Genomic DNA, 14,404 nt, shown 5'->3' on the forward strand with positions numbered 1-14,404 from the left:
GAAAAGATTTTGTGTCTAGAATTTATAGCTTCAGCTAATCTCAAAACTGCATCTTCAACTGCTAAAATGGTTGACAGTTTATAGCAATCTTTGTTTTCGTTTTGTTTTTAGTTGAGATGGAGTCTTACTCTGTTGCCCAGGCTGGAGTGCAGTGGTGCGATCTGGGCTCACTGCAACCTCCACCTCTGGGTTCAAGTGATTCTCTTGCCTTGGCCTCACAAGTAGCTGAGACTACAGGCGCGTGCCACCACACCTGGCTAATTTTTTTATTTTTAGTAGAGATAGGGTTTCACCTGTTGGCCAGGCTGGTCTCAAACTCCTGACCTCAGGTGATCCACCTGCCTCGGCCTCCCAAAGTACTGGAATTACAGGCGTGAGCTACCATGCCAGGCCTATAGCAATCATTTTGACAAGCTTTTATGTTTAATTTTTTAGCATCCGTGGCAGTGTTGTCCAGTAGAACTCTCTGCAGTGAAGGGAATGTTTTATATCTGATCATGTGGCTACTTAGCACTTCAGATGTGGCTAGAGTAACTGAGGAACCAAAATTTTAATTTTGTCTAATTTTAAGTCATTTAAATGCAAATAGGCATATGTGGCTAGTAGTTACCATATTGAACAGCCCAGCTCTATAGACTCAACTGTAAGGAGTGTTCTTCCTTCCTTCCTTCCTTCCTTCCTTCCTTCCTTCCTTCCTTCCTTCCTTCCTTCCTTCCTTCCTTTCTTTTTTTTTTTTTTTTTTAGAGTCTCACTCTGTCTCCAAGCTGTAATGCAATGGTGTGATTATGTGTCACTACAGCCTCAAACTCTCGGGTTCAAACGATCCTCTGTCCTCAGCCTCCTGAGTAGCTGGGAATCCAGGCACATGTCACCACACCTGGCTAAAGGAATTTTCTTATAAAATATTTTTTAAAAGGAATTGCATTAAATTTTATTGAGCGAAAACAAAATATATTTTGAGGTGAGGTATCCATTTTTCTTTTCTTTTTTTTTTTTTTTTGAGAGTCTCGCTCTGTTGCCCAGGCTGGAATGCAGTGGCGCGATCTCGGCTCACTGCAAGCTCTGCCTCCCGGGTTTACACCATTCTCCTACCTCAGCCTCCCGAGTAGCTGGGACTACAGGTGCCCGCCACCTCACCCGGCTAGTTTTTTGTGTTTTTTAGTAGAGACGGGATTTCACCATGTTAGCCAGGATGGTCTCAATCTCCTGACCTCGTGATCCACCCGTCTTGGCCTCCCAAAGTGCTGGGATTACAGGCGTGAGCCACCGTGCCCAGCCCCATTTTTCTTTGTCATATTCTTTTTTTTTAAATTTTATCATTATTTTTATTGGATATAGCATCTCACTATATTGCCCAGGCTATTCTTCTGGCCTCAAGTAATCCTCCTGTCTTGGCACTGGAATTACAAGCATGAGCCCCATGTCTAGCCATATATATATATATTTTTTTTAATCTGATTCTCAACTATTCTCACTCTGTTGTCCAGACTAGAGTATGAGTATAGTGGCATAATCATGGGTCACTGTACCCTCAAACTGCTGGGCTCAAGCGATCATCCTGCCTCAGCCTCTAGAAAAATAGCTAGAATTACAGGCACACCACCACAGCTGAGTTTTTTATCTTCTAGTTGTTATTTTTTTAGGACAGGACTTTGCTGTGTTGCTAAGCCTGATCGCAGACTCCTGGCCTCAAATAATCCTCCCACCTTGGCCTCCCAAAGTATTGGGACAATAGGCGTGAGCCATCATACCTGGCCACATATTTTATTTTTGAAAGCAATTTATTGAGATATAATTTATACCCATTAAATGAATTTTTAAAAATCTCCTGTTTAATTCTGTCAAAGTGAGAGGATATCCTGGAAATACAGATGAGAAAAAGAATATAGCCATCTTAGTATCATGTTATCATAGGAAATTTCTTCAGGCCTGGTGCAAAATATGGAAACCTTATTTCCCTTTACCCTCTCCCATTTGGAATGCAATTGTTTTCATTTTCTTCTATGGTTAGAACCATGTCAGGCAGCGTTAAAAATTTTTGCTTTTACTTCAAATGTCAACATAATTTAGAAAACTCAAGAGGGAAAGAAAAACTTACTGCTCTGTATTTATTCTTTTTCTCTCTTATTTATTTATTTATTTATTTTGAGATGGAGCCTTGTTCTGTTGCCCAGGCTAGAGTGCAGTGGTGTGATCTCGGCTCACTGCAACCTGTACCTCCTGTGTTCAAACGATTCTCATGCCTCAGCCTCCTGAGTATCTGGGATTACAGGCACCCACCACCACGCCTGGCTAATTTTTTTTGTATTTTTAGTACAGACAGAGTTTCACTATGTTGGCCATGCTGGTCTCGAGCTCCTGACCTCAGGTGATCTGCCCACCTTAGCTTCCCAAAGTGCTGGGATTACAGGTGTGAGCCACCATGCCCAACCTCTATGTTTATTCTTAGTTTGCATACTGATTTTCTTTCCTTTCTAACAGTCCACGATTTCTTCTCTTATTTTTTCATTTCTGTTTGGCAACAAATTTTTTTATTTCTCCTTTATTTGAGAGTCTTGACTTCCCCTTCCTTCCTTAGTATTTTCACTGGGTGTAGGATTCTGGGTTGACAGTTCTTTTCTTTCAGCACCTGAAAAATACTGTGCCACTTCCTTTTGGCCTGCATGGTTTCTGATGGTAAATCTGCTATTATTTGAATTGCTTTTCCCCTAGAGGTAAGGTGTCATTTTTCTCTGGCTGGTTTCAAGTTTTCGTCTTTTTTTTTCAGAAGTTTGATTATGATGTTTCTTGGCTTGGCTTTTTTGAGGATTACCCAGTTGAGAGTTTACTTTGAATCTGTAGGTTTGTGTCTGTCAAATTTGGGGAGTTTTCAGCAATTATTTTTTCTAGTACTTTTTTAGCCCTGACCTCTTTCTCCTATTCTTCCATGATTCTGATAACACAAATATTAGCTCCTTTCATGAGTCTACTTCCGCTGGCTGATGGAATTCCAACATATAAAGCACATTGAGAGGGTGGAGGCATTCATTCTATTATAAATTGAACCTAGAAACCTTAGAAGTAATGAGTTAGATAATCTTAATGACAACAGGATGTGGTTAAATATATAAAATATGTTGATAACTATGCATTTGCCTGATCTTTGACTTTGTACAAGTTGAGAGACACCAGAACTGACACACGAGTAGGCAGGAGGCTAGTCAGCCTCCTGGAATGCAAAACTGAAACTGAATAGTAGATTTTAGAAGCCTAACTTCTACCTGCATTACACAGGAGTTTAATTGTTATAAAAGCTATCTGTTTATGATGGTCATTACAGTCCTTTAGTTGGCTTACTTGAAACAAGATCACTGCAAAGATTTCGCCATCTGTGCAAGAATTAGACGATGTGACAATTAATTATTAAACAGGAAATATTTATTAGATTCCTATTGTGTTGCATATTTTTACATTTTATTTAAAATATGTATTGCCAGGCGCGGTGGCTCACGCCTGTAATCCCAGCACTTTGGGAGGCCGAGGCGGGTGGTTCACAAGGTCAGGAGATCGAGACCATCCTGGCTAACGTGGTGAAACCCCATCTCTAACTAAAAATACAAAAAATTAGCTGGGCGTGGTCACGGGCACCTGTAGTCCCAGCTACTCAGGAGGCTGAGGCAGGAGAATGGCATGAATCCGGGAGGCAGAGCTGGCAGTGAGCCGAGATCACGCCACTGCACTCCATCCTGGGCGACAGAGCAAGACTCCATTTCAAAAAAAAAAAAAAAGTATTAAAAACAAAAGCACTTGTATACTTTAAAAGATTTAATTTTTATCTTACGTGACATAGCTCAATATCTTATTTTTTAAATATATACATAATTTATTTTTTTTCTTCTGTTTCATTTTTTATGGGAAATCCCTCCTTAAACTTAAGGAGAATATAAACCTAAATACGAATATCAAGGTGTCTTTATTCATTTACTGCTGCTTACATTTTGGAAGTATGTTGATTCTGAGGAAAGAAATCAAGGTGGATCTATCACTAAGAAGTAAAATTGATCCACAATATTTATGTCATGTCATGGTATTTGAAACTGTTATATTACTAAGAACTTTGATGGCAGTCATTTTTTTTTTCTTTTTCCTTTAAATAGTCATGTTGGAAGCCTCTGCAGAGAACATTTTACAGCAGGACTTTTGCCATGCTATCAAAGTGGGAGTGAAATATACCCAGCAAATAATTCAGGGCATTCAGCAGTTGGTAAAAGAAATTGGTGTTACCAAGAGGACGCCTCAGAAGTTATTTACCCCTTTGCCAGAGATTGTGAAACATACTCATAAGTAAGAACATCTGTGCAAATGAAAATATGAAATTGTCATCAGATTTAATTTCCTCGTGGGAGAGAAACTTCCCATGGAAGCACTGCCCATCCATTACTTCGTAAATAGCGCTTTTCTGTTTTAAGAGTCATTCTCATAAATATCTGTTTACTCCCCTAAAAAGGATAAGCCCACATCACACTTGTAAGGCCTAACTTTGAATCTCAAACGAAAGAGGGTGTTTATTGGTCAAGATTCAGGTGATCACCACATCTCTCCATGTCTGGGAAAAAGAAAATAAATAAGATACTTGAATATCTAAGGAAGCTGTTGGAATTCTCAAAGAGAAATCAGATGTAATCACTGTTACATGCCCAGTGCTTAGAACATTAGGCAGACACTCAGTAAATGTAAATGAATCACTGATAAATTATTTTATTTGAAAAAATTGAAAAGGTTAAAACTTTCCCTTAATGTCAGTTGCACAGCCATCAGTCAGAAATTAAATTAACTCTTCCTAGCAAAAGAGTTTCCTGTGATAATTGAGCCAAAATGGGTAGAATGAAGAAAGGAAGAGGTTAAAAAGAGTATGTGAAAGGTGAAATTAATTGAACAATTAAAAAGAAGAGAACAGGATACCACATGTGGTTTCCCCTGAGAGGGTGAGAGAAAGAAATTTGGGTTCTGTGCCGTAAATAGTAAACAGATTAGCAATGATAAATAGCAATATAAATTTTTAATTCTTTCTGAAGTATTTATTAAAGTTTTAGCTGATTATTAAATATTTCAGTTTTGTTTATAATAGAAACTGCCTCATGTTTCCAAATATTATTATGCTAACATTTATTTTGTGCTTAAATAGACTCGCTATGGAGAGACTCTATGCAGTTTTTACAGATTACGAACATGAAAAAGTAGGTATACCCGAGTTGTGTCTTCTATAATTGCCCTAGGAATACATTTCCGTCATAACTCATGTAATTTTATGAATGTTAGTCCTATTTTTATTAAAAATCTCTAAACAAAAAGCTAACAAAAGTCTAATTGTTTCTCCATTCTTTTGTTTTGTTTTGTTTTTGAGACAGTCTCTCTCTGTCTCCCAGGCTGGAGTGCAGTGGTGTGATCTCAGCTCACTGCAACTTTCGCCTTCCAGCGATTCTTCTGCCTCAGCCTCCCAAGTAGCTGGGATTGCAGGTGCACGCCACCACACCCAGCTATCTTCTGTATTTTTAGTAGAGACGAGGTTTCACCATGTTGGCCAGGCTGGTCTCGAACTCCTGGCCTCAAGTGATCTGCCCACTTTGGCCACCCAAAGTTCTTTTCTTTTTAGTATAAGTTTTAGGGGAGTGCACAAATGTATTTGAATGAATTAACAGGTAATATTTGTCATAAATCAATAACCAATTCCAGTGTTTTAAAGAATATTATAGTTAGATAAATCTGAGTAATTCACAATGTGTTCATTGTATAATAATTAGAAAATAGAAATGTTAAATGTCATGTATATGTAATAATTGAACCTCAACTTTCTTTTAGGTTTCCAGAGATGAAGCTATTAACAAAATAAGATTAGATACAGAGGAACAACTAAAAGGTAAATTTCATTTTATTTTATTTTGTTTTTTTGCTGAGGGCAGCTTTAATAAGGCATGGCCTGACTCTTGCTTCTTGGGATTAAAGATCAAAGAGGAAAGGCATCACATCCATAGGAAAAGAAGAGTTCAAAGGACTTTGAACTTTACAGCTGCTGTTCCCTAGACCTGGAATGCTCTCTCATAGCAGATGGTCTTCTTCTAACTCAAGGTTCAAATGCCACCTCTTCTCCAAAGCCTCCCCGAGCTGTTTCAGGGAAAGAGAAAGTCCCCTTTGCACAGAACCGCTATTACTATGTATTTTTTAATTTTAAAAGTGTTGAAAGAAATAATAGACTTTTAAAAAAACTTTGGTTGAAGATCTCAAATAAATGTTACTCTCATTGCTTCTCAGCTTTATTTTCAGTAAACTTGCAATAATGATAGGTCACAGGGTTACTGCTAAATTAACTTCTATAAATGTGGCTAGCACTACATTTGATGCAGAGTAGGTACCTAGTAAATGTTGAATGTGAATGTTCCTGATCTTTTCTGAATCAAATTCTTATCATACAAGAAATGTAACCTGGTATTTTGTCATTTGAAAACACAAATATATTCTTTAAAATTATTGAGTTCTTGATCTGTGAAATTGCAGTGTTAGTAATACCTGGTTTATGGGGATTAAATGAGTGAATCATTTACATCTGTGCCTGGCACACAGTAAGTGTTCAATAAATGTTAACTGATGCTATTCTTATTAATACCTAGTGGAATCATAGGATACAGAACTTAGGTAATTTAGCTCTCCAGAAATTATTAAGCAAAGGATCTTACTGTATAATATCAACCTAAGACAAATTGAATATAAATGAAGTATGACATAGTTTTTGTTAATTTTTCTAATAGACAAATATACTTTCACATGAATATTTATTTTAAGATAAAAAACTGGCCAGGTGTGGTGGCTCATGTTTGTAATCCCAGCACTTTGGGAGGCCAGGTGGATCACTTGAGGTCAGGAGTTCAAGACCAGCCTGGCCAATATGGTGAAACCCCATCTCTACCAAAAATACAAAAATTAGGCAGGCATGGTGGCAGGTGCCTGTAATCCCAGCTACTCGGGAGGCTGAGGCACGAGAATCACTTGAACCTGTTAGGCAGAAGTTGTAGTGAGCTGAGATCGCCACTGCACTCCAGCCTGGGCAATAGAGCAAGACTCCATCTCAAAAAAAAAAAAAAAAAATGCTGTTGGTGTTGATATTAAGGCCATTAATTGTAATTGTCATTGAATAAGTTTAGTCCTTTCTCACTACATTTCATCCTAGTTGTTAAGAAAGAAATTTTATAGCAAATATTGTCTTATTTTAAAAGAAAAATGACTTTTTGTTTGTATTATACATAGTAGAATAGCTTCACGACCCTCTGGGTTGATAGGATATTTTAAATGTTTTGGTAGTGATTGTTCTCTTTTCTAAGTACAACTCAGTTAAAGCAGAAAAGATATTAAAGTCTAATATTAAAAATTATTCTTATCTGAGGAAGATACGATACTAATATATCTTTCTGTGATCATTTCTTATGTTTTGGTTACTTTGAAGTTATATTTAATAAACCATACACATGAGAGAACAGTACTTAAAACTTGGCATAAATTAATTGATAGGGTAGAGTAGCTTAACATCTAAACCCTAAGCTAAAAATAAAATAAAATAAAACCATAAGACTTTGAGGCTGACAGAGCTGTATTCAGGTCACAGCTGTATCAGTTAACTATCTGTGTGGTCTCAGGCAGTTTACTCCACCTCTTTATTTTTTATTTATGTTTTTTTTTTTTTAAACTCTGGTTATCTCTTACACAGCACTCCACCCCTTTAAGCTTCAGTTTTTTCTTCTGTAGAATGGGAATAATAAAATTTATTTCATAAGTTATTATGAAAGTTAAAAGTATTAAAAAACCAATAAAGTGCCTGCCTCATGAAAGCATTTGACAAATATTAGATAGAAAACAGTCTGTAGGGATTTATAATATATTTTTTAAATTGTTCCCCAATTTGCAGATTTAGATTAAAGGCAAAAGAGTGAGGGTGACTACTCTTAAAACTGTCAGTTAGGCCAGGCGCGGTGGCTCACGCCTGTAATCCCAGCACTTTGGGAGGCCAAGGCAGGCGGATCATCTGAGGTCAGGAGTTTGAGCCCAGCCTGAAGGCCAGCCTGACCAACATGGAGAAACCCAGTCTCTACTAAAAATAAAAAAATTAGCTGGGTGTGTTGGCACATGCCTGTAATCCCAGCTACTAGGGAGGCTGAGGCAGGAGAATTGCTTGAACCCAGGAGGCGAAGGTTGCGGTGAGCTGAGATCATGCCATTGCACTTTAGCATGGGCAACAAGAGCGAAACTCCGTTCCAAAAAAAAAAACAAGAAAAGACTGTCAGACCTTTCCATAAAGGTTGGCTGGATTCTTCTGGTAACATAATAGAAAAGGGAACTGATGGGCCGGGCGCAGTGGCTCACGCCTGTAATCCTAGCACTTAGGGAGGCCGAGGCAGGCAGATTGCCTGAGTTCAGGAGTTACAAGAGCAGCCTGGGCAACATGGTAATACCCCGTCTCCACTAAAATACAAAAAATTAGCCGGATATGGTGGCACACACCTGTAGTTCCAGCTACTCAGGAGGCTAAGGCAGGAGAATTGCTTGAACCCCGGAGACAGAGGTTGCAGTGAGCCAAGATTGCGCCATTGCACTCCAACCTGGGCAACAGAGCGAGACTTTGTCTCCAAAAAAAAAAAGAAAAGAAAATTAAGTTCTCAATAACAACACCATTGTGGTACTTGGTACTTGATATGTCACAGTTGCTTGAGAACATTTATCTACTTTGTTTGCCTGAGGACTACATGTTCAGAGTCATCTCCCTTGGTTGATTCCTGTAGTTAGTTGATTTTATGCTATGACCTTTAGAGAAATCCTATCTCCTAAAAAGTAAAAAACTTTGTCTTGGTTTGTCTTTTTTCTATAGAAAAATTTCCGGAGGCCGATCCATATGAAATAATAGAATCCTTCAATGCTGTTGCAAAGGAAGTTTTTAGAAGTATTATTTTGAATGAATACAAAAGGTAAACATACCCTTTTTTGTTGAAATTTAAGTATGCACTGTCTCTGCAAGTTGCCTTGAAAATAGAAACTTGATCAAAGAAAGTTTTTTTTTTTCAAGTGAACAGTAAAGAATTATAATATTTGCTATATAAATGGACACCTATTGAAGAAAGAAGATACATAGATATGTGACCATCTGTCTTGGGCCTTGTGTGTAAAGCAGTGCTTGCCAGCCCTGACTGCACTTCAGGATTCCCTGTAGAGCATTTTTTTGTTTGTTTGTTTTTTGAGACAGAGTCTCGCTCTGTCGCCCAGGCTGAGTGTGGTGGCGCAATCTCGGCCCAGTGCAAGCTCCACCTCCCGGGTTCACGCCATTCTCCCCGCTCAGCCTCCCAAGTAGCTGGGACTACAGGTACCCACCACCACACCCAGCTACTTTTTTGTATTTTTAGTAGAGACGGAGTTTCACCGTGTTAGCCAGGTTGGTCTCGATCTCCTGACCTCGTGATCTGCCTGCCTCGGCCTCCCAAAGTGCTGGGTTTACAGGCGTGAGCCACCGCACCTGGCCTACCTATAGAGCTTTTTAACAACACAGTAATATAGGTTCAACTTCAGACGTTCTGATTCAGTGATATTCAGGATAGTGCTCAAGTATCTATTATTTTTTAAAGTTCCACAGGGGATTATGATACGCAACTGAGACTGAGAATTTCCTGGCAGAAATAAACACGTGTGATTTATCTGATTTCCAGTATGACTTCATGTATTTATTTCCTGTATCACTATAGGTGTGATGGTCGGGATTTGACTTCACTTAGGAATATAAGTTGTGAGGTGGATACGTTTAAAACCCTTCATGGATCAGCATTATTTCAAAGAGGACAAACACAGGTAATTTATGTAAAAAGGTCTAATTATTTGGTGAATTAAGAATGTTTAATTAGATCTAATAGAAGTACATTAGTAGATGCTGTAGGTTTTGTCATATGGTATATATTATTTATTTAAATTAATATCTGGCAGTTCTTGTTTGTTTGTTTAGTTTGAGACAGGTTCTTGCTTTGTCACTCAGGCTCCAGTGCAGTGGCACAATCATAGCTCATTGAAACCTCGAACTCCTGGACTCAGGTGATCCTCCCACCTCAGCTTCCCTAGTAGCTGGGACTACAGTCGTGTGCCACCGTGCCTGGTTAATTAAAACTTTTTTTTTTTGTAGAGACAAGGTCTTACTCTGTTGCCCAAGCTGGTCTCAAACTCTTGGCCTCAAGCAATCCTCCTACCACAGCCTCCCAGTGTTCTGGGATTACAGGCATGAACCACCACGCTTGGCCTCTCGTGTGTTTTTTATGTAATCTTAACAGTTTATTTGAGGTATAATTGCTATTCAATAAACTATGTTGTTTAAAATGTGTGTTTTGGTAACTTTTCACATGTATACAACTGAGAAATCAGTTAAGATAATGAACGGGCCAGGCATGGTAGCTCATGCTTATAATTCCAGCACTTTGGGAGGCCCAGGAGGGAGGATTGCTTGAGGCCAGGAGTTCGAGGTTGCAATGAGCTGTGGTTGTGCCATTGCACTCCAGCCTGGACTACCGAGCAAGACCCTATCTCTTAAAAAATTTAAAAATGAAAAAGATAATGAACATATCAGTTACCCCCAAGAGTTTCCTCATGCCTTTTTGTAATTCCTTCTTCCTGCCCCCCACCTCCTCAAGAGACTACTGATCTGCTTTTGTCACTATAAATTAGTTTGCATTTTCTAGAATTATCTGATATTTCTGTTATATCTTTCTTTTAATATTGGGTATACAAAATTGAGTAACTCAGACTCCAGTTTATGGCATATTGTCATTGTTGACCTATTCAAGGCCCACATTGTTTTCTCCATGTAGCCTGTACAGTTCTATTCTTTTTCTATTCTTTATTCTTTACATAGGCACCCACTCTTGTATTTAACAGGTAGCCTTCTGGTTCTCCTTCTGTTCGTTTATTAATATTTACCTACCTCTGTATTCATTGTTCTGTGTACCATATTATGCTTTATACCTCTTTCCCACATTAATTGTTTCTTTAATTCTATCAATCTGATAGGTACCAAGTAGTATCTTTTTGCTTTAATTTGTATTTTCCTGATTACTAGTGAGGCTGAGCATTATTTATATGACAGCCAGTCAACATCGTCACTGCACAAACCATGCCCTGGAGAACTGCACACCTCCAGGGCACTATTTTCACATGGATATTGTCCCCTAGAGTTGTGCAGTGTGGTGACCCTGCTTCAGGTTTGCCCTTTTATGAATTTTCTGTCCATATCCTTTGGCCAGTTTTTCTTTTTTTAATATGGTTTACTGTATTTTACCTGCTATTTTGCAGTAATTTCTCTTTTTTTTTTGAGACAGAGTCTCGCTCTGTCGCCCAGGCTGAAGTGCAGTGGCGCGATCTCGGCTCACTGCAAGCTCCGCCTCCCGGGTTCACGCCATTCTCCTGCCTCAGCCTCCTGAGTAGCTAGGACTACAGGCGCCCGCCACTGCGCCCGGCTAATTTTTTGTATTTTTAGTAGAGACGGGGTTTCACTGTGGTCTCGATCTCCTGACCTTGTGATCCGCCCGCCTCGGCCTCCCAAAGTGCTGGGATTACAGGCGTGAGCCACCGCACCCGGCCTGCAGTAATTTCTTAAGTGTTTTAAATATTAATTCCTTTTGGTAACAAACTTTATATATATATATGTCTCTTTTATTGATTGCCTTTTAACTTTGCCTGCGGTAGTCTACTATGTTTAGAGTAAACCTGAAATCTTTAGTTCTGATATAAATTCTTCTGTACCTTAAAGTCACAAAGTTACTCACCTACTTTTTCTATTAGCTTTCTAGTTTTAGCTGTCAAATTTAGACCATTAGTCGATCTTTGAGTTTATTCCTACACATTGTATAAAATGAAAACCTCCATAGTGAGCCAATTTTACATTATTTACTAATACTTTATTTTTCTCAATGACTTGAGATGTTACCTTATGATAGTCAGAGTTTATAAACACATTGTTAAGCTATATCCTTTTTCATTGTTACATGAATTTTCTGGGCCACTGTCAAACTATTTTAATTATTATGATTTAGGGATATATTTTAATATCTGAGAAACAAGTCATCTTCCCTGTTGGTTTAATCCCCTCAAAATTATCTTAAACTTTAGGTACATTTATTCCTTTGTTTGAATTTTAGTATTATATGAAGTTCTCAAAATTTCCTTTTAGGATTTACAATTATAATTGCACTAAATTTTTATATTAATCTGAGAGAAGAATGATACTTTTACAATTTAAGTTAGAGTCTTTACAGTGAATATAGTGTGTGTCACCTTTGATTCAGGTTTTGTTTTATGCTCTTTAGTCAAGTTTTTAAAATGCCTTTATTAAGATGTTCTGCATACTTTTGTTATCCATTGTGACAATCTCTGGCTTTGTAGCTGTAGTACTTCGTCCATTCATGTTGAATTTAAGCATTGATGTGATTGAACTTACTGTCATTTTATTATTTTTCTTTTGCCCTTCTGTTTTTTGTTTCTCTATTTTTTACTTTCATTCAGCCTTCTTTTTGAATGAATTAAATATTTTTTTAGAATTTTATTTTAATTTGCCTATTTATTTTTTAGCTGTACCTCTGAATTATTTTCCAGTGATTACTGTAGAAATTACAGCATACATTCATAACTTCTCACAGGTCTTTTGATTTATATATTTTTGAAAATTTTTGTAGAGACAGGGTTTCGCCATATTGCCCAGGCTAGTCTTGAATTCCTGGGCTCCAGCAGTCCAGTCCTCCTGCCTTGGCCTCCCAAAGTGCTGGTATTACAGGCGTGAGCCACCATGCCAGGCCCTCACAGTCTTTTTAGAATTAATTTTGTACCACTTAATATAAAATGAAGAAACTTTGAAACCATTTAGGTGCATTTCCCACCTCTTCTATCCTTTATATTGCAGTTGTCTTATGAGTTACATCTGTATGTGTCATAAACCCCCACAAGGTGGTGTTACAACTTTCCTACAATCATGTCTTTTAAAGAAGTAATAAGAAAAAGACAGGCTTTTATATTGGCCCACATATTTACCATTTCTGGTGCTTTTTATTCCTTTCTGAAGATCCAAGTGTAGATCCAGTATCATTTCCCTTCATTCTGACAAGACTTCCTTTAATATCATCCTGTGAGTTTTCTTTTTTTGAGATGGAGTCTCGCTTGTTGCCCTGGCTGGAGTGCAGTGGGGTGATCTGTGGCGCGACCTCGGCTCACAGCAAGCTCTGCCTTCTGGGTTCACGTCATTCTTCTGCCTCAGTCTCCCGAGTAGCTGGGACTACAGCTGGCCACCAACATGCCCGGCTAATTTTTTTGTATTTTTAGTAGAGGGTTTCACCGTGTTAGCCAGGATGGTCTCGATCTCCTGACCTCGTGATCCGCCCGCCTCGGCCTCCCAAAGTGCTGGGGATTACAGGTGTGAGCCACCGCGCCCAGCCCATCATATGAGTTTTCTATTAACAAATTCTTATCTTTTGTTTTTCTGAAATGTCTTTATTTTGCCTCTGTGTACAAAGAATCTTTTTGCTGTGTATAGAATTCTGGGGTGAGCCTTTTTTTCTTTTAGCACCTAAATATGTTTCAGTGGTTTTTGTTCTCCATGTTTTTCTGATGAAAAAGACACATTCAAATCATTCTTCCTTATATATTATTATTGTTTTCATGTGGGTGCTTTCAAGATTTGCTCCTTATCTTTGGTTTTCAGCATTATGATTGAAAGGTATGATTTCCTTTGAATTTATCCTGCTAAAAGTGTCCTGAGCCTAAATCTGTACATTCATGTCTTTCACCAAACTTGAGAATTTTCATTGATTATTTCTTCAAATATTTTTTCCTGGCTCATTTTCTCTCTTCTTGCCTTCTGGAATTGCAGCTGCACGTATCCTTTTGATACGGTCCCACAGGTCACTGCAACTATATTCTCTTTCCTCTCTTCTGCAAATTAGACAATTTTGGTTCATTCATCTTCATGCTTACTGACTCTTGCTATCTCCTTTCCATTATGAGATATTAAAGTTTTCAATTGTAGAATTTCCACTTTTTTTTTTTTTATGTCCTTTGAGTATAGTTATAATAGCTGTTAAAAATCTTTTGTCGCCAGGCGTGGTGGCTCACACCTGTAATCCCAGCACTTTGGGAGGCCAAGGCCGGTGGATCATGAGGTCAGGAGATTGAGATCATCCTGGCTAACACAGTGAAACCCCATCTCTACTAAAAATACAAAAAATTAACCGGGTGTGGTGGCACACACCTTTAGTCCCAGCTACTTAGGAGGCTGAGGTAGGAGAATTGTCTGAACCCGGGAGGCGGAGGTTGCAGTGAGCAAGATCGTGCCCCTGCACTCCAGCCTGGGCAACAGAGCAAGACT

At 38.4% G+C, this 14,404-nt stretch overlaps 1 protein-coding gene across 3 annotated transcripts in view; it reads left to right on the forward strand.

Moving 5' to 3' along the window:
• Positions 1-14,404, forward strand: part of PNPT1 (polyribonucleotide nucleotidyltransferase 1) — a 59,120-nt gene that overhangs the window by 18,126 nt on the left and 26,590 nt on the right. For all 3 annotated transcript variants that reach the window (XM_005575822.5, XM_005575823.5, XM_005575824.5), the window contains exons 9-13: positions 4,137-4,323; positions 5,165-5,216; positions 5,839-5,896; positions 8,891-8,987; positions 9,756-9,858. In XM_005575822.5, the coding sequence (XP_005575879.1) occupies positions 4,137-4,323; positions 5,165-5,216; positions 5,839-5,896; positions 8,891-8,987; positions 9,756-9,858 (497 nt within the window). The remainder of the gene's footprint in view (positions 1-4,136; positions 4,324-5,164; positions 5,217-5,838; positions 5,897-8,890; positions 8,988-9,755; positions 9,859-14,404) is intronic.

Source organism: Macaca fascicularis, chromosome 13, assembly GCF_037993035.2.
Source record: "Macaca fascicularis isolate 582-1 chromosome 13, T2T-MFA8v1.1".
Taxonomy (NCBI): domain Eukaryota; kingdom Metazoa; phylum Chordata; class Mammalia; order Primates; family Cercopithecidae; genus Macaca; species Macaca fascicularis.